Source organism: Heloderma suspectum, chromosome 6, assembly GCF_057233095.1.
Source record: "Heloderma suspectum isolate Gila_16-S chromosome 6, 16-S_ref, whole genome shotgun sequence".
Classification (NCBI taxonomy): Eukaryota; Metazoa; Chordata; class Lepidosauria; order Squamata; family Helodermatidae; genus Heloderma; species Heloderma suspectum.
Genome location: NC_139463.1, coordinates 18346828 through 18370090, shown reverse-complemented (window position 1 = coordinate 18370090; position 23263 = coordinate 18346828). Strand labels below are relative to the sequence as shown.

At 41.7% G+C, this 23263-nt stretch overlaps 1 protein-coding gene across 20 annotated transcripts in view; it reads right to left on the bottom strand.

Moving 5' to 3' along the window:
* The window catches only part of ARHGAP32 (Rho GTPase activating protein 32), a 346243-nt gene that overhangs the window by 49397 nt on the left and 273583 nt on the right, over window positions 1–23263 (bottom strand). For all 20 annotated transcript variants that reach the window (XM_084803670.1, XM_084803653.1, XM_084803655.1 and 17 more), the window contains one exon: window positions 3240–3389. In XM_084803670.1, coding sequence (XP_084659796.1) covers window positions 3240–3389 — 150 coding nt within the window. The remainder of the gene's footprint in view (window positions 1–3239; window positions 3390–23263) is intronic.

The following is a 23263-nucleotide window of genomic DNA, read 5'->3' as shown; positions in this document are numbered from 1 at the left end:
AAGATCACTAAGCAGCAATGGAACGTGCTAATTGCGTACATACTGACACAATGATGATTAATACTCAGGACTGAGACAAAGGGCATGTTTCGATGGGATGATGTAAGTTCTATGTAGGCGATTTACATTGAACTCCTAGCTATAAAAGGAAGAAGTAATGAACAAAAGCACCATCGGGACATTACAGAAGCACCATCAGGATATTACTAAAGACACATCTAAAGCAGCAACACACAATGCTGATTCACTTGAACAATCCTCCCCAGGATGAAGTCAGTATCACTAGACCAGCACATGCTCAAATGGATGTTTTGATAATATTTGAATTGTGAACATGCAGGATTGTCCAGCCTCAGGTAGAATTTACATTACGGTCCGTTGACATTCTGTTAGACTATGGAACCTCAACACACTTCTTAATTCATAAAAGCCAGTGTAGTGTAGTGGTGAGAGTGACGGACTGGGAGCCGGGAGATCCGGGTTCTAGTCCCCACTTGGCCATGGAAGCTCACTGGGTGACTTTGGGCCAGTCACAGACTCTCAGCCCAACCTACCTCACAGGGTTGTTGTTGTGAGGATACAACGGTGAGGAGGAGGATAATGTAAGCCGCCTTGAGTTCCTTGCGAGAGGGAGAAAGGCGGGGTATAAATGCAATAAATAAATAAATAAATAAATAAATAAATAAATAAATAAAATAAAAGGAATGTAATGTGCTACATTCTCCTCCCCCCGCCCCCTGCCTGCCCCCGGTGACAAGTGTCCTGAGGCAAGTTGTTGTTTATTCGGTCAGTCGCTTCCGACTCTTCGTGACTTCATGGACCAGCCCACACCAGAGCTTCCTGTCGGCCATCGCCACCCCCAGCTCCCCCAAGGTCGAGTCCGTCACCTCCAGAATATCATCCGTCCATCTTGCCCTTGGTCGGCCCCTCTTCCTTTGGCCTTCCACTTTCCCTAGCATCAGCATCTTCTCCAAGGTCTCCTGTCTTCTCATTATGTGGCCAAAATACTTCAGTTTTGCCTTTCATATCATTCCCTCAAGTGAGCAGTCTGGCTTGATTTCCTGGAGTATGGACTGGTTTGATCTTCTTGCAGTCCAAGGCACTCTCAGAATTTTCCTCCAGCACCACAGTTCAAAAGCATCTATCTTCCTTCGCTCAGCCTTCCTTATGGTCCAGCTCTCGCAGCCATAGGTTACTACAGGGAATACCATTGCTTGAACTATGTGGACCTTTGTTGTCAGTGTGATGGCTCTGCTCTTCACTATTTTATCAAGATTTGTCATTGCTCTCCTCCCAAGAAGTAAACGTCTTCTGATTTCCTGGCTGCAGTCAGTGTCTGCAGTAATCTTTGCACCTAGAATTACAAAGTCTGTCACTGCCTCCACGTCTTCTCCCTCTATTTGCCAGTTATCAATCAAGCTGGTTGCCATAATCTTGGGTTTTTTGAGGTTTATCTGCAACCCAGCTTTTGCACTTTCTTCTTTCACCTTCGTCATAAAGTTCCTCAGCTACTCCTCGCTTTCAGCCATCAAAGTGGTATCATCTGCATATCTGAGATTGTTAATGTTTCTTCCAGAGATTTTAACTCCAGCCTTGGCTTCATCAAGCCCAGCATGTCACATGATAGGTGCTGCAGATCCTCATAGAACTGATCTACTTCTGCTTCTTCAGCATCTGTGGTTGGGGCGTATATTTGGATCACTGTGATGTTAAATGGCTTACCCTGAATTTGAATTGAGATCATTCTGTCATTTTTTGGATTGTATCCAAGCACTGCTTTAGCCACTTTATGATTAATTATGAAGGCTACTCCATTTCTTCTGTGGTCCTCTTGTCCACAGTAGTAGATCTGGTGGTCATCTGATGTGAAGTGGCCCATTCCAGTCCATTTCAGTTCACTGACACCCAAAATGTCTATATTTAATCTTGACATCTCCCCAATAACCACATCCAATTTGCCCTGGCTCATAGGTCTTACATTCCAGGTTCCTATGGTGTGTTAATCTTTAGAATATCGGATTCATCGTTCACCACCAGCACCATCGGCTGCTAGCCGTCCTTTCGGCTTTGAGCTAGCGGCGTCATCACATCTGGGGCTAGTTGAACTTATCCTCTGTTCCTCCCCAGTAGCATTTTGACCATCTTCCGACCTGGGAGTCCCATCTTCCGATGGTATACCGACATATCTCTGGTTGTACTGATCCATTTAGTTTTCATGGCAAGAATACTGGGGTGGGTTGCCGTTTCATGAGGCAAGTTGCTGGATGACAAATTGTACATTGTACATACTTCTCCTCCAGCCCTGTACTGGAACCAAGGATTCTTCCATGGTGCAGAAGGTCAAATCAGATAACCTTTTGGTCCCCTTTGAGCCTTTAATTCTATCCCTCAGTGGCTCTAGACTCCTTCTTCACACAAATGCCAAAGTACAACTAGAGTAAACTCAGATTTTTGCACCATAGCCTTCACCCCTATGGCAAAAGTTGGAAGATACAACAACATGGACTTTGACATGTGATATCACCCAGTTGCCGAGAACAGTATTTATTTTGTTAACACATTTTCTTGCAGCAAAGGCAAGAAAACAAACAAACAAAGAGCAGTGTATCAGGGAGGTGATACTTCATCTTTAGCTACCTTCCAGATGACCTTAACTCCTGGGAAAACTGATTGGCCTGATTCTCTCCTAAATAATCACAGCCAGGATAGCTTGTTTATGCAAATGATCTCTGACTGATGTCAAAATAGAGTATAAGAGTGAATGAATTCACTATGTAATTCAGAAAATTGTGATGTGACAGAAGCGCTTGATGCCAAGGCAGAACATAACTCAAAAACCCATGCCTTAAATGAATGGAAATCCTGGGCACTGAGGTTATATCCAAAGTTCCACAAGTGGGTTTTTGCTCCTGCAACAGAACTTTCCCTTCCTCTCCTCCCCACCTGCAGCCTTCCATGTCCTCCCCAAATCTGCTCTGGATGGTCCCCTAACACTCTGCAGCAGATCTGAATGGGGGGTGGGGGCATGGGGAGGCAGACAGGAGGGGAAATTGCCCCCCCCTCCCCTTTCCAGTGATTTCACCCTCAAGCTTAACTTATTTAACAAGCATGAATGGTTAGATTTGGAGGTGGAATATTCTAATGGCTTGAAGAAAGCAATACTAGTTCAGCCCAATTAGTTCTGTAGAATTTGCACTGTGTGAAATATTTGGCTAAACCATAACACTTTTCTTTCTTACCATCATGGCCAGAGTTGAGAAGATGTTCTCCAAGGTCGCAGCCAAATACTCTTTCCTTTAAGATCCCCCGTTGCTTCAGTTTCTGTTTTGTCGGCCGAGACTTCATGAATGTGCGCAGGAAAGTAATAAGCTTGCCGTGTTTTTTTGACACTGTCAAATTGAAACAAAAATCTCATTTTGTGGGCAGATAACCAGACAGAAACACACACAATATATTCTACTAAAACACACCTGATTCTAGTAAATATCAATCACTATTATTGGCATGCCCATCCCTTCTTAGTTTTCTAAAATAGCCTCCTCCCCCTTCCTTTATTCCCAGTACCATTAAATATAAGTGATTCAGAGGGAAAATCTGTAATGAAGGATATAGTTAAGATATATGTTAGACAGCAGTTATAAAACCTATGTATTTGTAATGCAGCAGGAAGGACTGGTGGAAAGGGGAAGGAAGGTAGAAATTCTACATAAAAATGTGGATGCAGTCCATGTTTTCCCTCATAGTTTCCCTTCATGCTAGCTGATTGCTAGGATTAATCATTTCAGTGTCAACCACTTACGAATAATAACAGATAAGAAAAGGGAAGGAACATTTCTGATCTAGAGGAAAGGGACTCATTTATTTATCCACACAGCTCCTTTAGAAAAATTGCAAGCTTGTTAGCATTATACAGTTTTAAATGCTGCCAAATATGGATCTCAGCGTCCTGTGCTTTTACAGTATTGATGGGTAGTTTAGCGTCTTTTTTGGTCTTGCTCCTGGCACATAGTGGAAAATTGTGTTTGATTCTAAAGGTTTGCTCATTGATATTGATACTATCTCTTTGGGTATTTATGGGGACTAAAATTAGACCTTGCTGGACTAATTTCAGATACACAGTGATAAAGGATTCTGTGACAGCCTTGTCCTCCTCTTTTGGCTGCTGCACATTCTAGGATGGATGTGTGTTTTAATGGTATGCCCCAATATTTTGGTATATTTGTTGCTGGAGTGGGGTGTATAAAAGTATATATTTTTGACTCAAGTATGTGTCATGTGTTTTATTATCCTCTTGTTTACTGAAATGTTTTGTTTGCAAATTTTGTATTATGTTTACTAATCAAATTAGTTTTTCTTTTATTGATAAATGCTAGTATTTTGTTAGAAATGTTTTCATATTGTTTGCTTTGCTTTTATTGTATTAAATTTGTTTTGATACATTACTGTCAGACACTTTGGACTTCCTTTGTTAGGAAATGTGCGGTGTAAACATTAAAATGAAATAATGAAATGAATGTATACATCAAAACTTCAGCCTTTAAAAAAATGCAACACTGCTTTTGACAGTGATTGTTGCATTTCTGGAACAACACTGAAGGCATTAATTTCTATCAGCCAATATTGCCAGGAGTGCTTGGAAGAAAGTCCCTAAAAGCAAAATACAATCAGTGACAACGCAATAGGAGGAAACATATCATATCATAGAATCATATTCAGCACATGAGTGCTGAATTGTGACTGCAATACTACCAGCAAGTTTAACTCCAGATTTCTGATTACCACCTTTAGAATTAGGAATGCCTGGAGTGTTCACACAAACAACTATATCCTGATAACCAAAACAGTATTCATGTGCATATCTGGCTAGAGAATGAACAAGTAAGTAGGAAAGCTACCTAAGAGCTAGAAACCTACGACTGATAAGTCCCCCACTAGAATGTGCTGCTTTTCTTGACTTTTAATGTAAACTGGACTACAAGTTCTCAGTTGTGTTAAGATTTTCCAAGCACCATTGAACTAGAGACAATGCAATGGAGATTTATACATGTAGCAATTACCCCATGATGGGAGGGAAATGGTCCTATGTCAAATGGGGGATAAACTTAGCATACATCTGAATCACTACGCAAGACAAAGCTGTTCAATTTCTTTCTTTCTTTCCTTTTTTGTACTAAAAGGAAACCTCGGGAAGTGGTGTACAAAAGAGGCCTCCTTATCTTACTGAATTGCTTTTGTTTGCAAGCAATTCTCTAGAGACATTCTACCCGAATAAAAGCGACAACATGAAGCAAGTTGCAAAAGGATTTCCTTGGTCTCCAGCCTTTTCAGTTATCAGGAAGTTATAAAAGCTCACTAAGCAGTAATATTAGCAATCAGGCTCCCTGTGCTTTAGCTCCTTAAAGGCCAAAAGGACTGGGCAAGTCTGTATCTCATTAACACGAAAAAAAAGTTACTCTGGCAACCAAAGTGCAGCAGAGTAATATCCTTGTAAGAAAACCGCTATGATTTCTTTACTTCAAGTGGAAAAAGAAAGGGGTTCTGCATCTGCCGATACTCTGCATTGCCGGGCAACTAACCTGAGGATTCAGAACGGTGTTGGATTCTCACAATTCCAAACCAATGGTACTCATACTGGAAAAAGAGAACTCTTAATCTAATCTTCAACCAATTCGCATTTTTCTCACAGTATAATACACAAGTCTGTGTGTACTGCAACTACTTCTAGGCCAAACTTTTGATAAGGTGAAAATTCACCCTGAATTTAGGGGGTAAGGACTGGCAGCAAAAGAGAGGGCAAAGTCACCTCCTTTCTTCCGAGATGATAGATAGATAGATAGATAGATAGATAGATAGATAGATAGATAGATTTAAGAGAGAGAGAGTGTGTGTCAACACTCTTAGGGAGTCAACACTCACTGGCACTTCCTCCTACTTTTTGCTGCTATCAGTCACCATTAAAACTGCATAGCGTTGTTCTGGAGGTATCTTGGGAAATTAAAAATGGCAGCTGGCAGCAATGAGGAATGTGGGCATATTTCATGCCCCAATTCTGAATATCCCCCACCATGCCTGCCTTTGAATGCAGCTTTGAAAGTGTGTGTGTGTGTGTGTGTGTGTGTGACAGAGAGAGAGAGAGATCTGCACCTTATCTTTAAACACCACAAAAACTGAATTTTCACACTAGCTTAATAAAATGACTCTGATGTGTGTACTGCAGGACCAATATGATTGCCTGTTTTTATCAGCTTGGCCTCTCTCCTGCCACCCTAACTGCCTGATCTTGACGTACAGTACACACAGGCCTGAAAATGCTCTTTATCCTTCAGCCTCAGTAGAGTCTGAATGCAGTTTCCTGTCTCACTTTAAAATGGGTGTTTAATCTCATTAGCTGATTGCATGGGAAAATGGAGACTGTTAGTTTGAGAACTGCTTTAGTGTATGGTCTGGCTCTATGTGAACTAATCTGGGTGAGCTTTAGGCTCATGCATTCCTCCCTCCTCCTCTGGCACAGCCATGAGGAGACTGGAAGCTTCCACTTCTTCTTTTGAACTGACCACAGTTTGTTGTTATGTCTGAACTGACTGTTTACTGAAACAGGATCAGAAACCACTGTTTGAACACAGCTTGTTTCATTAAACCATAGGTTAGCACTGATGGGCAACTTGTGGCTCTCCAGATGTTTTGGCCTACAACTCCCAACAGCTCTAGTCAGCTTTGCTCATGGTGAGGGATGCTGGAAGTTGTAAGCCAAAACTTCTGGAGGGCCATAAGTTGCCCACTTCTGTTTTAAAGTAACCAGTTAGGATGTAACAACAAAAGGTTAGGTGCATCCAAACTGTCTGTCATAACAACTATGGAATTGTAAAACTAGCATAAGATTCTGCAGTAAGGCCAAAGAATATATATATAGAGAGGGATGGTCACAATGGCAAGTATTATGCCAAAGGCTATAAGGATATTAATAATGACAGCATCACTTAAAAGCTTACCTGTCTGTACAAAGTTCAAAGCACACACTGCAGCTTTTTCAGTCCAATGCTGTTACATTTTACAGCTGGGATTTATAGCAACATACCACACGGAGTCCCAACTATACAGGACCTTGGCTGCAGGTGTTAATTGACAAGAATCTTTGATAGCTGGCTGACTACAAACATTTCTTTTAGCCTAGGTGTTTATGACCTTGACAAAGCAAAAACAAAAGGAAAGAAGTATGGAGATACTCCAACTATGCCTTCAGAAAAGCCTTTTAAAAAACCTCGCAAATCTAAGTTCCTGTTACATATCTCAGTACCTCTGTTCCTCAGAACTGGCTGATGTATCTCCTACTCTCTCTGTTTAAGGGAAGTAGGAGGTAAATGCCTGGAACTCCTTGGATGTCACTTGGAGAAAGTAAGAGGGTAGGGCCAACAGTGCCCCCCACACATGCATACACCAGCATGGGTGTTCAAAGAGGACACTCTCTGCTAATGCTGAACTGGGGCTTAAGGTGCCCAACCCTGATGTACTGAAATCCAACTGAAGGATATCCAGGACTTTGTCAGCAATTATAACAAATTGCACCAGTACCACAATTTTGCAAGAAAACTCCTTTGACCTCTAACTTGTATTTATTTGCAATCTATTTTAACTGACCTCTGCCCATATTAGTTCAGAAAACCACTGTACCATATGCACATCTCTCTTCAATACCAACAAGTACCCTAGTATCAAGCACAGACAAATCTTGCATTTCAGCTTCATAAGTAATACACCAATTCATAATAGCCTCAACAGTAAATATGCCTGAAAAAGAAATTTAACAGATATTTTACTTTATTTATTGCATTTCTATACCACCATTTAGACAAAGCTCTCTCAGTGGTTCACAAAACAATGGGTTAGTAGATATTAATAAATATACTAAAGGTGGAAAACTATACTCAAGATACACCACTGAGGTCCAACACAATATGGTGGAAGCCCTGCTTTGTTTATGGAACATGAGACATGCCGCTGTAATGTGTAATATGCCAATGCAACTTAGCAGATATCTGCTACTCCAGCACAACTCTGCCAAAACAGGGCAGAGCCATGGGTGGGATAGGGGAGGGGCAGACTTGCACCAATCCTATACCCCTTCAGACAATGAACAAGGTGGCACTTTACGCTAACTACACAGCTAGTAAAGAAAATTCCTCCCATTCAACTCAACAGGAAGAGGAAAAAAAGTCACTGCCTCCTGTCCACATCACCAAAATAGTGTATAGGATTTGGCATAACTCCACAACCCATCACAGCACACCAACACTTGTATATAAACCTGTATAACTCAGATGTTAGGGCACACAGCATAGCATTATATTACTCTGGCCTCATGTTGTACACACTTAAGAACACACAAGGGAGAACTCTTGTGAAAAGAACATGGAGAAAGGACACTTTGAACAAAAAAAGAGACACTGCACAAAGCAGCCTGCCAACTGAACATACACACATAAAAGTGCATCATCAAGACTTCTTTTTCTCGAACTCATCCAAGTACCCTGCCTCAGGATTCAAGATACCAGTGGACTCTAATCGAGCATGGTGACACCGCGATGATGTTGCAAAGATGACATGGAAAATTGCAGAGATGATAAAACACCACCAAACGTCATGACACTCCTACAACTGAGGAGGCAATGGCAGAACACCCCACACAGGTAAGCAAGTGAAGGGGATAACCATGCTACAAAGTATAACTGCTGCAAATATCTCCCATATCTTCTCGCCCACTTGTTATATGTGAAAACTGTCTTGTATAATATGTATGGGTGAAATCAATCTTCCATCCCAACAGCTGGGAACAATGTCTCCCACAGAAAGTAACAATTTATCCCCCTCATGCAGATACATTCTCTGCTGGCAAAGGCCAGGCACTCCACTCCAGCCATTGACACTACTGGCCAAACACTCATGGGCAGTTTTCCCTTATAGGAACCTCTTCCCATCTTTTCTAGTGACAGGTGAGATTAGGGATATGCAACCTTTTCAGCCCCAAGGGCTGCACCACATATCTGCCGCAGTGCCAGAGGCTGCACATCTGCTCGCGCACACATGCACGTACAAGCATGTGAACACACACACTCACACTCATTCACATCCCCCACACACATATACACCCACTCACTCTCTTCCCCCATACACACACAGACACTGCATCCCCCATACATATCCCCCCCCCCCCCGGTCATTCCCATATCTCGGATGTCTCAGGTGTTTCTTAGCTACAGCTAGCAAGGGAAATAGTTCCCTTTTCTCCAATCTCTCCTGAGATATCAGAAATAAGAAAAGGCTTTCCCTTGCTAGCCTTAGCTGTAGTGCTGGCATGGGAAACCCCAGGTTTTCGCTATTTAATGTTAACAAGCAAAATTCTGGGCATGTTCCCCATGGTTCCATGGGTCACACTTGAAGTGGTCAATGGAAGCATGTAGTCCACAGACTGTGGGTTGTGCATCTCTGGTTTAGATCCTGGAACTGCCTGCAAGTGAAGCTTTAACTGTTCCTCCAAGCAAGGGTTCGTTTTGCAAGGGTGCTGTGGCATCATCATGTGATCCTGGCATATGAGACTGCATGTTCAGGCTGGTGACTCTGCAAGGACAATTACCCATGGTGGCTGTTTTCTGTCTGTTGCTATAGCTGAGCAGGTAGGAGCAGCTCTGTGGTATCTGCAATGTGGGTCTGAATCCTGGGAGCTCCCTCTCTTTTACCCCTGAAATGAATGTTGCTGGCCAGCCATGCAAAAGGTGAGTTAGGCCACACACCTCACGATGGAGCTTGAACTTGCCTCTCCGGCTTCCCAACCTCATGCCTTGTTGGTGTGGGTGTGTAGTCATGGCTTCCTTTGTTGCCTGTCCTGTTCCCACCACCCGTTTGACAGAAGTTTCTTTTTTCTTCCTTAGTGGATCCTGAACACTTGTTGCAAGGAAAGCTGTATGCCCTTTCTGCAGACCTCCTCCCAAGGGCACTGTGTTATATGGCTTCTCCTTCCACCCTTTTGTGTGTGCTGTGATCAAAAAAGGTACTTATGATCAGTTTTTAGTATGAGGAGAATTGAACCACTGTGTGCAGGGATGCCTGAGGCTCTTATTTGTTGCTGTCTTTCTACCTGTGCTACAGTGGTTCCCAAGCAAAGGGTGTGATGGCATCATCATTTCTGGTCGGTTGTGTGTGGGGTGGGATGACATAATGGGGACACTCCCTGTCAGCATGAGTTGATTGGTTCCTCCCACGTTTGGCTGACATGGGGGCATCACAGTGTGATTCCTATGACAAACATGTAATTTCACTGTATCATTTCTGCAACATCACCAAACTGACCATGACTGGTAGGCACTGCTGTGTTGCCATAGATGCTAGGGATGTGACTGTTGCTGATGCTCTGTTCTGTGGTTTTAGGAGAACTGTTCTGTGCCTGTTCTGAGCTGGGTGCATGCAGGATATGGTGGCCATTGTGCCTGAGTAGTGATGGTATATCTCTCCTTTGGTTTACTGAAATATAGGACTGCTCTGTATGGGTGTTGAGTGCCTGTGAAAATAATATTCACACATCATCCTTTTCAGGGAAAATATACACCAACTAAAAGCTCTTTAAAGCACAAGGAGGCAAACATGCCTTTTCAATCCACTTATTGGATCTACTGACAGTTCTGCAAGAGTTCACAGATGAACTGAAACTACTCATATCATACAGTTGCCTATTGTAAAATGTGCTCTTTCCTGGTTTGGACTCCTGATGACAGTAGGATTGCTAATACAGGATTAGCAGCCTAGAAAAGAAAATCTTTCCACATACAGAATGACCCACATTTCAAGCTCATGGCCAGTATACTTGTTGCCTTTCTGGTTAACAAATGATTTTGCCCCCTGCTGTGAGGAAAATGATGTGCTAGGGTCAAAAACCAGAACATGTGCAGTTGCATGGATTTAAGAGATAACTATACTCTGTTTGGTAGCAAAATAAAGGGGGAAAGGGAAAGAGGATTCAAAGTATTACATTGTTCAGCTAGCTTTTTTTCTTAAAAAACCTTAACATCCAGCAATTCTTCTTAAACTGATTCAAGGGATAAGAGGGCTATAGACCACCAGATACAAGTAAGTTTACTTTAAACAGTGGTGTAGAGGTACATTAAAATTCTGTACCAACGATTTATGAATTCTGTGGTAGGTATAGTTTATTTCAATTAAGCAAACTCACATACATATTTTAAACAATTTTATTCTTCTGCTGATGAGGGTCAAGGAATTGATATCCCAACTCCATGACAACTGCAAATTGTACCGGCTCAGCTCTGGCTTTGGAGCTAAGGGCTAGAATATATATAGCATGCGATTCCTACATACAGCATACATTTTCTCACCATGTAACACAAGTTGTTCTTAAGACGGGAATTTATACCATACATAGGCAGTCATGCCATTGTAATTATGCTTACACAAATTAACATGCCAGCAGTTACATACCAGTCATGACTGAAGCTGCACATGTCTTTCAATGTGGAGTTCAGCATTTGACAAGGAACAAGATTAGCCATGTAACAGAAGTTGTTTTTAATCTTGTTCCTGTGTCAAACGGTGAACGCTACACGGAATGACTTGTGCAGTTTCAGTCATGACTGGTATATAAGTGCTCCAACATTAACATGTGAATACATCACTGCACAGAACATGGCCAAAGGAAAATGTTACTATGAAGTAAGTTGTCATGGAAACAACCATTTTGTGTTTCTGAAAGTGATATACAACTATTTATTGAAGGAACAACTATGTTCTTGATCATAGAATGCAATTTACTCTGCTCTCTTTGGTCCAGCCATGTCCCAAAGAGAGACATTGTATCAGTTCAGACATAAAGCTCCCAGTCAGTTTCTGTGACCACTTATAATCCTACAAATTGATTGAAATGACCTAGATGAGTAGCTAAGACTAATGCACGACTATCCTGGAATTTTTTTCCCTAGCTTATATCTGAAAATAATGAGAAATTTGTGGGTGTATACTAGGATGAAAATACAGCCCTCCAACATGTAGGACACACTCCAGTAAAAGCTGGTTGCCACAAACAGATGAAGTGGCAAATCTGTGTCTGTAGACAATAACTTTTTGACTGCAGGCTTACATGATTGAATAGTCCTCCATATAAATGAATCCTCATGTATAAAATCCTATTGTGTTAGGGAAACAAACCCAGTTTCCCTGACATGTTAGTTTTCTTTGTGTGGATTTTTTTTTAAGATATGGAAGAATGTTCAGTAATCTGGACAGGGGAGAGAGACGACTTGAACATCAGGAGCTGAGTTTTTACACTTGCTCTTTCCCCTCCCTGCCCCTCTTTGGGTAGCTAAAGCAACTGTCTAGATGGCTATAGAAAGGGAAGCACCAAAGGGAAAGTGACATTTGAGTTTCCAGAGGCATAAGCTGTGTTAGTCTGTTGTAGCAAAAAACAACAGAGTATTGTGGCCCCTTAAATACTAACAAATCTATTATGACATAAGCTTTCCTGAACTACACTTCATGCATCTGATGATATGGACTGCAGTCCATGAAAATGTATGCCATAATAATTTGGTTAATCTTCATAGTGCCACAAAACTCTTTGTTGACTTCTGAGAGCCAATGTGGTATAGTGGTTAGAATATTGGACTGGGACCCAGGAGACTCAGGTTCTATTCCCTACTTAGGCATGATGCTCATGGTGTGACTTTGGGCCAGTCACTGACTCTCAGCCTAACCTATCTCACAGGGTTTTTGTGAGAATAAAATGGAGAGGAGGGGGATTATGCGTATGCTGCCTTAGGCTGCTTTTATTTATTAATTAAATTATTTTATTTATTACATTTATTAATCGCCCATCTGGCTGGTCACCCAGCCACTCTGGGCGATGTACAAAGTATATAGTAAAACAGTTTGAAACAATAAAATTGTTTTAAATCCTTTCCTTGGAGGAAAGGTGGCATATAAAAGTAACAAACAAACGAATAAATAAATGCTACTCTTTGGAGAGAGAGAGAGAGACAGAGAGAGACAGAGACAGAGAGACTGCTTAGTTGGACAGATCTCGGCTGACATTATGGAAAGGCAAGACCAGTCAGTCCTTCATGAGATCGATCTGCCTGCCCTAGATTTGGAATAGTTGGGTCCTTCAACAACTTTTGGCCCAAGTAGCCAACATCTAGGAGTCCTGATAGGGCCTTCTTGGTTCTAGTCAGTTATCTTTCCAGTGGGAGCAGAAACTAGAAGAAATTGTGGTATAGTATTGCTATAATTTAAACCAATGGAAATGAAACTCGTGTAGTCAAAGTTCACTTGCCTCATACTATTGGCTTTTAAAGTATGATTAAATATCACACTGTTAAATTGCTGCAATGTCTGGATGCTGACAAAACTCAGGAGTACACACATCTTTTCATAGGTGAAGGAAGAATAGTTCAGGGGGCTGCTTCAGATTTTTCCCCCAGTAAAAAATATGCACAGAGAAAATAATAAAGCTATTGCTGCTACAGAAGGACTTTATTGATTGCACAGCGACAAGATTCTAAATTCTTCAAGGAAATTAAAATAAGAGGTGCAATTTAAAAGCTAGAAAGCAAAAGCATATGACAGTATATAAAACAGATGGATTTCAAGAAAAAGCAAGACAGACTGCCTAAAGTACATACAAGTTATATAGGAAATAAAACTTTCAGAAAACGTAATAATAAATTCAATTTAAGTAGGTAATAGGCATTTTCCAACACACACTAGAGTTCTTGAGGTGGGGGAGATGAAAAGAATCAAGCTCTAGTTTCTCTTATCCTGGCAGCAGTCTTCTGCTACACATTATAATCAAGCTTAATTAAGACCTCTTGCTGTGTTATTTCATAGCTTGGTGATCTAATGTTCCACTTGCAAGTGTGTACTAGACCTCTGGTATCTGATTAAGCAGAGCTTAATGCATCATCCATCAGTAAAGTAGTACTGTTCTATTATCAATGTTCATTTGGGGAAATGCATCAGTATTTGATGAAACATATCTCATCAAGCATGCCACTAATGTCTAAGTTCCTCAGAAAATGCTAGTTAGAGCCTTGGTTCAACAAGGAAGTTATTTTCATTACAAATGAGCACCAAGTTAAAACAGAAGGTCAATCAGTATATAGATCATCAGGCAAAGTGTGCTGGGAAGTAATAAAAGACAAATATCATTAAAACAGCTTCTATTCTAGTGCTCACCTTAGCATTTGAAAAACTTCTCATGGGGTAATTTCTACAGGGAGCTAAAAGAGAGGGAAGACAAAGCCTTCCCTGTTCAAACCGATCAGCTTATGTTTTATTAAACATTAACTAGTTAACTCAATGAATTAAATTCAAAAGTCCTATATAAACCAGATAATCCAACTAAGCATGGAACATTTGAACAGTTTAACTAAACCACTTGATAGCCATGCTGGCTGGGGATGACAGGAGTTGCAGTCCAACCTAACTGGAAGGTGGTAGGTTGGGAAGGCTGATTTAGTCTATCATCTTGTTCCCAACAGAGGACAGCCAGATATTTAGGGGAACTGTGCAAGCAGAGCATGTAGACAATATCCCTCCTTCACAGCATGCCCCCAAGCCTGATATTCAGACACATACTGCCTCTGAACCTGGAGACATAAATTTATCTATCATAGCTACGAGCCATTGATAGATATATCCTCCATGAATTTGTCCTATCCCCTTTTAAAGCCATATAATCCAGTGGCCATCACCACTCCTTGCAACAGTGAATTCCGTAAGCTCATTATGTGTTGTGTGAAGCAGTGCTTCCCTATTATCACCTTCATTATAGTGTGCTATATGGCCAATTCCAACACAACAGAATACCCACAAAAAATGTTAGAATCCAAAATCCTTATAAATTGTGAGAGTAAGATCTGACAGCAAGAATCTGGCCCTCACAGGCCTTTCCTACAAAGTTTGTGTGATGCCATGGCTAGAGAGTATGGAGTTTGGACTTGAGAAATTGCACTTGGAGACTGAAGGTGCCTGGGTTCCTCCACTATTAAATAAAATATGACCAGCAGGCTAACCAAATCATTTGAGGCATAGCCCTCCACTATGTGATATGTTTCTATGGCAACTTCAATATTATAAAACTGTCCATTTTTGCTAGTATGGTGATATATAAGCAGGTCTGTTCCAAAAAAACAACAACTTCTCCATTAAATGTGTAACCTGTATTATATTTTCATATATATTTTCTTTGCATAATTTAGTTAGCTGCCAAAAGCAGACAGCAAGGGAACAGAGTGGACATAAGGATATATAGAACAACGATGGAAAAAGACAAATAGCAGTACAACCCTGCTTGACTGGATCACAGAGAACACTATGGTTTAGCAGTATGTGCACAAGCCTTTGTGCTTGTGTGCTCCCCCATCCCCTAATCTCCTTTGGCACAGCCACACAAAGATTTGGAAACTTTCACTACCACTTTCAACTAACCATGGTTATCCACTGTCTCAATCCACACAAAATGTGGTTAGTGTTAAGTATGGCTTAGAGCAGCCTTCTCCAGCCATGTGCCCTGTAGTTGTTTTGGACAGCAAGTTCCAGCATTCCTGACAGCTGGCCATGCTGGCAAGCGCCAATGGGAATTTATGTATTGTATTTTTAAACTGCCCAATAACAAATGTTCTTTGGGCGGATTACAAATGGCTGAAGTCTAAAACATCCGGAGAGGACCAGGTAAGGCTTAGAGAAACAAGTCAACTTCAAACTGTGGATCATTATCCTGACTTGTTTCCCTAAACCAGCCTTTCCCAACCTGGGGCCGTCCAGATGTTTTGAACTATAACTGAGCATTCATGACCACAGACTATGCTGACTGGGGCTGATGGGAGTTGAAGTCAAAAACATCTTGTGGGCCCCAGGAACACTGTCCTAAACCATAGTTAATACTAGCCACTACTATTGGTTTGGACAAAATACACAGCTAGTTGAAAATGTAAGCAAAAAGCTTCTAATGTTCTCTTTGTGGCCACACTGGAGGAGAGGAAAATGGAGTGAGTAGTATGGCATCCTAAAGAGTGCCCAGGCTCATCCCATAGCACTTAGCTATGGGTTAGCATTATGTCTGAATGCAGCCAATGTGTGCTTTCCGGAAGCTCTCTGTTTTTTGAATCTTTAACAGATACTGCACACACAAGCTGTTTCCCGCAACTCTCAAATGCTCAAATTCATTATTTATTTTCATCTCCCAAAACCAATAGGAGGTCAGGTAACAGAGTACAAAGAAATCAGTGTAAAAAACACCAGTTAACCAAATAGATTAGCCCAAATAAATTAACCTCAAAAGGTGAGGACTGTAACTGCTTTATAGGTAAGCTACCAAGTTGCTGTCCTGTGGACACTGTAACAAGAGGTGCTAAGAGGATGGCATCCACGTCATGGGTAGGGCCAACAACTGGGTCCCAAACACAAACAGAATTCTGTCATTGGATCTCCTTAATAAAACGCAACTCACCTGACCCCTATTTATTCTTATTACAGAAGGCCACAAGCAGAGAGCCAAAGGGATCAATGCTATATGCTTTGAAGTGAAAAAAATATATGCTGGGTAAAACACACAGATAAGCAAGTGTGTTGTTCTGCACCCCAGAAAGTTAGATTTTTTATTTTTTTTTTTTAAAGAGGATTCCACCATCACCAAAAGCTCATCCATGGAGTCATCCCAAGTGAGAATTTCTTTAGTCTACAAATGTGCATTATACAGACATGACCACCTTGGATGGTTCAGAGGAGCGGAAAAAGGTCTTAGAAGTCTAGAGAATAATCTTATCCAAGCTTTGATTTTTAAATAGATTAGATCTGTCATTATATTAATGTATCATCTGTAAAAGGTATTTCCAATCATAACTGGAAACATCTGGTCATGGCTGTTATTTAAACAGCATGCTATTTTAAACTTTTAGTTCCTTGGATGACTTAATGTGTTGGAAGACACTCTGAATTAAACATCATCACTGTGTGCATACTGTCTACAAACTGCTTTTTGTCTACTAGTTACCTATAAGGAGAATGTGATGTGCATTTCAGGAACAATTGAAATAATGAGTTTTTTTATATCTCTCTATATAAGCAAGCTCTTGTGTGGACATTGTCAATAAGAAGATATAGGAATGCCTCAGCTCAACAGTAATTTCTCTCCCTCACATATACACTTCTTTGAAAAATGCTACTGATCTATTTAAAAATAATATTTAGACACTCCACTGTGTTTAGACAGTCACTGATATAAGCTGCTGACTCAATAGAGCAAGGAAGCCTTGATCTGAGATTTCTGAATTCTCCATAACTGACACACAGTGGAGAATCAAGAAAGGCGTGGGAGATTAAAGTACTGGTTTCTTTTTTGTGGGTTTTTACCCTAAGCCTTTTAACATATGCATATGCAGTGTGTTTAAGCAGTTTCCTGTATCCATAACTTCTCTACTAGTTTTCTATGAGATCATGTCTACTTTAATAAAACTTTGTTTTACCACTATGAAGTTAAAAAGTACAAATGATTAACACAGACCCAAGGTCAGACATTTATGAAAAGGCAAACAATTACAACAACTTCGATAATTAACACAGGTCAAGGGAAATGGTACTTCTTTAAAAGATTTTATTGGCTTAAGAAGGGAGACTCAGAGCCAGGCAAATGGCCTCAGGGCACAGATCCAACAATCCTACTGCTCTTATAACAAAAAAACTAGTTTGTCTAGATAAAACAGTTATGGTCCCACAGGACAAAGCGTCATTCACTATTCTTGAGTAACAGGTTTTTTTCCCCATGTAGCAGCAAGGGAAAAATGATAGGGATCAGTATGGTGAAATGGCTGCTGCCCATAAAACAAACCACTTCATTCTTCTGTCGTTTCTAAAGCTTGGCATACCAGATCATATTGGTACACTGTACTGTACTCCCTGGGGCAAATCAGAAAACAACTTCCCAGCTGCCCTGTAACCATACACCGCATGAGAGGGATAGTTTTAATCGGTGCTGTATCAGGCAAATACTTCAAACATCATACTACAACAGTGTTAGTTTACAGATACAGACCAACAAGTGAACAAAGAGCATGTACAGATATGCCTGTATCCCCCACCCCCGCAAAAGGCAATAAGAAAAACCAGCAGCATTCTCTTACCTTTGTCGTCCTCTATGGCAGGCCAAAAGTAAAAAGATCAGCTCTGCTACTACCTGGTGAGACTAGAATATTGCTGTACAAAGAAAGCAATGGAGCTTTCTAATCAGCTCAGCTTGCATTCCAGGCGCAGAGGATTACACCCAGCAGATTGAAAGGTCAGTTGCACAGAAGAATTTCTTCACTGCAAACATCCACAAGGAGCAATATCCCCCTTCCTTCAGCTCCTCCTCCAGCTAAGAGCCTCTGCCTGCCTCTCCTGGTTAGCTATACAACTGGAGGTGTGCGCTCGGTGACATTCAGTCACTCTCTCAGGCTCTTCCTCTGCTTTGCCTGCAACAGGGGAGGCCCCTCCCAAAGATCTCACCCTTGTGGAACAAGCTACACTGGTCTAGCTCCACCCCACAGAGCCACTCCTTCATTCAGGTGACTCCCAGACCCTGAGCAGCTCCGCAGCTCTAGCCCTTTTGCAGATCTTCCTCACTTCCTCAGAAAGCCCTGTGCGGAGTAACCTGTGAACAGGACAACATTCCTGGTCCATAAGGAAAATGACTGAATCAACAGGAAGGGGGAAGGAGTGAAAGGAGGAGGGAGAGACAATTAAAGAGAATGACTCACTATATATGGCAGTTCAAATGCAAAGACAACGTGAGGGAGTTGTAATGAAAAATCATTTCTGTACACATAGTCTTGAATGGGAAGGGGAGGGGGTTCAGTAAAATACATTCACTTGCTTTTCCATTTTAAAATGCAAGTTCCTTGAGATTCTGAAGCTCTCTTGATTTTCAATGTATGACAGTGAAATATACATCAACAATGTTAGCGCTAACAACAACAAGCTGGGAAAGGATAAAACAATCAAACTATTTTGTCTTAATACCCCTCTGATTAAGTTGGAAAACTGATTTAAGCTAAATTTTAAGTAAGATTAACTAGCTTTGGCGTCCCTGCTTAAATAGGTCTGGTAATCATAACTAGATAGATTTAAAACTGGTTTAACAAACACAGCCTTTCTGCTCAAGACAAGGGGTATCTGGAGTTTCCTGGAGTCCCATGAAACAGTTCTTCAGCTGTTTGGACATGCGCATTGTAAACATCAATGCTGCTTGGCAGTTAACTCTGGCTAACATCTACTGCAATTGCTGAGGAATGCCAAAATTTGCAGATGGCTAAAAGAAGGGACGCGGTGGCTTAGTGGTTAAGATGCTGAACTGCAAACTGGAAGGTCGGCAGGACAGCAGTTCGAGACCTGAGTGCCGCATGACGGAGCGAGCACCCGTCTTCAGTCCCAGCTCCTGCCAACCTAGCAGTTCGAAAGCAAGAAATTGCAAGTAGATAAATAGGTACTGCTTTGGCGGGAAAGGTAACAGCATTCTGTGTACCTCGGTGTTCAGTCATGCCGGCCACATGACCACGGAAGCGTCTTCGGACAGCGCTGGCTCTTTGGCTTAGAAATGGAAATGAGAACCACCCTAGGGTCGGACATGACTGGTTGGGGACACCTTTAAAAGAAGGGACCCCTTCATGGATCACTGCCTTATTGTGGCAAAGGGGCTTGCGTAACTCAGTGAAGCCATAAGCTATGCCATGCAAGGCCACCCAAGACGGACAGGTCATGGTGGAGAGTTCTGACAAAATGTGGTCCACTGGAGAAAGAAATGGCAACTCACTCCAGTATTCTTGCCAAGAAAACCCCATGGAACGTATCACAAGGCTAAAAGAGATGACGCCGGAAGATGAGCCCCTCAGGTCGGAAGATGTTCAATATACTACTGGGGAAGAGCAGAGGGTATTTCCAAGTAGCGCCAGAAAGAGTGAAGCGGCTGGGCCAAAGCCAAACGGACACTCAGCTGTGGATGTGTCTGGTGGTGAAAAGACAGTCCGATGCTGTAAAGAACAATATTGTTTAGGAACCTGGAATGTCAGATCAATGAATCAAGGTAAGCTGGAGGTGGTCAAACATGAGATGGCAAGATTGAACATCAACATCTTGGGAATCAGCGAACTAAAATGGACAAGCATGGGCGAATTTAATTCAGGTGACCATCGTATCTACTACTGTGGGCAAGAATCTCTGAGAAGAAATGGAGTAGCACTCACAGTCAATAAAAGTGTGGGAAAAGCAGTATTGGGGTACAATCTCAAAAATGACAGAATGATGTCAGTACGATCCAAGGCAAACCATTCAACATCACAGTAATTCAAGTCTATGCCCCAACCACTGAGGCTAAAGAAGCTGAGGTTGATCGGTTCTATGAAGACCTACAACACCTTCTAGAACTAACACCAAAAAAGATGTCCTTTTCATCATAGGGGATTGGAATGCTAAAGTAGGAAGTCAAGAAATCACCTGGATAACAGGCAAGCATGGCCTTGGTGTACAAAATGAAGCAGGACAAAGGCTAATAGAGTAATAGAGGCCAAGAGAACACGCTGATCATAGCAAACACTCTTTTCCAACAGCACAAGAGGCGACTCTACACATGGACATCACAGATGGTCAATATCGAAATCAGATTGATTATGTACTTTGCAGCCAAAGATGGAGAAGCTCTATACAGTCAGTAAAAACAAGACCTGGAGCTGACTGTGGCTCAGATCATGAGCGTCTTCTTGCAAAATTTCGGCTTAAATTGAAGAACGTAGGGAAAACCACTAAACCATTCAGGTATGACCTAAATCATATCCCTTATGAATATACAGTGGAGGTGAGGAATAGGTTTAAGGGATTAGACCTGATAGACAGAGTGCCTGAGGAACTATGGACAGAGGTCCGTCACATTGTTCAGGAGGCAGCAACTCAATCCATCCCAAAGAAATACAAGAAAGCAAAGTGGCTGTCTGATGAGGCTTTACGAAAGAAGGGAAGCGAAAAGCAAGGGAGAAAGGGGAAGATATATCCAACAGAATGCAGAGTTTCAGAGAATAGCAAGGAGAGACAAGAAGGCCTTCTTAAATGGACAATGCAAAGAAATAGAGGAAAACAATAGAATGGGAAAGACTAGAGATCTTTTCAAGAAAATCGGAGATCTCAAGGGAACATTTTGTGCAAAGATGGGCATGATAATTGACAAAGAAGGCAGGGACCTAACAGAAGCAGATGAGATTAAGAAGAGGTGGAAAGAATACACAGAAGAACTATACAGGAAAGGTCTTAATGCCAGCAAGGTTATGCTCAAAATCCTACAAGCTAGGCTTCAGCAGTATGTGAACCGAGAACTACCGGACGTACAAGCTGGGTTCCGAAGAGGCAGAGGAACTGGAGATCAAATCGCCAACATTCGCTGGATCATGGAGAAAGCAAGAGAGTTCCAGAAAAATGTCTATTTCTGCTTCATTGACTACGCTAAAGCCTTTGATTGTGTGGCTCTGTGGCAAATTCTTAAAGAGATGGGAGTACCAGACCACCTTACCTGTCTCCTGAGAAACCTGTATGAGGGTCAAGAAGCAACAGTGAGAACCAGACATGGAACAACTGATTGGTTCAAAATTGGGAAAGGAGTACGACAAGGCTGCATATTGTCACCCTGCTTATTTAACTTATATGCACAGTACATCATGAGAAACGCCGGGTTGGATGAATCACAGGTCAGAATTAAGATTGCCGGGAGAATTATCAACAACCTCAGATACGCAGACGATACCACCCTAATGGCAGAAAGCGAAGAGGATCTAAACAGCCTCTTCTTGAGGGTGAAAGTGGAGAGTGCAAAAGCTGGTTTGAAACTCAACATTAAAAAAACGAAGATCATGGCATCTGGCCCCATCACTTCCTGGCATATAGAAGGGGAAGAACTGGAAGCAGTGACAGATTTTATTTCCTTGGGCTCCAAGATCACCGCAGACGGTGACTGAAGCGATGAAATTAAAAGACGCTTGCTCCTTGGGAGGAATGCTATGGCAAACCTAGACAGCATAGTCAGAAGCAGAGACATCACCTTGCTGACAAAGGTTCGCATAATCAAAGCTATGGTTTTCCCAGTAGTAACGTATGGCTGTGAGAGCTGGACTATAAGGAAGGCTGAGCGCCGAAGAATCGATGCTTTTGAACTGTGGTGCTGGAGAAGACTCTTACGAGTCCACTGGACTGCAAGGAGGTCAAATCAGTCAATCCGAAAGGAAATCAACCCTGACTGCTCTTTGGAAGGACAGATACTGAAGCTGAAGCTCAAATATTTTGGCCACCTAATGCGAAGAGAAAAGTCACTGGAAAAGACGTGGATTGAAGGCAAAAGGAGAAGGGGATGGCAGAGGATGAGATGGCAAGATAGCATCACCGATGCAGTGAATATGAACTTGAGCACCCTCCGGGAGAGAGCGGAGGACAGGAAGGCCTGGCGTGCTACTGTCCATGGGGTCACGAAGAGTTGGACACGACTTAACGACTGAACAACAAAAGAAGGGAAGTGATGCTATTAAAAAGGAATATTCATCTCATTCCATCGATTTTGAAGTCGACTACTATCTACTATTATTTGGAATAAGTATTTGCATTAATTTAATAAAAATGACCTACTTTACTTAAATTGTCTAATTTCATCAGTTTATCTTAATGCCTATCCAGCACCCACGGTAGTGGTGGTAGTAGTAGTAGCATTAAGATTTATAAAATAATTTAGCAGATGCTCAGGGTCAAGTACAATTAAAACTTCACATAAAACTCAGGGAACAAATGAACAAAACCATAGAATAAAATAACAAGTTTCCCCAATGTGTGTGTGTGTGTGTTGTTGTTGTTTTAAAGCAAACATATGGTGACTAGGATATTGAAGGAGGAGGTACTGATAACTCTGCCCCACAAGCCATTTGTTTACTCATCCTCCACCATGGGAAGGAAAGACAATTTTGAGTGGAGAAATGGCTGGCAGGGATAATGACATAATGCAGCTCCTCCCCCTCAAGATCCCAGCCTTCTGCAGGTGATTTTGCATACCCACACACACACTGGGGGATGGGGTCATGCAGCTACACATAATTCCATCCTGGGACTCGGAACATGCTGACAATGCTATTTTACCAAGTCTGTTTTCCTCCCCTCCCTAATCCCCCCTTATCCCAACCTGCTTTTTATAACATCTTGCCTGATGAAC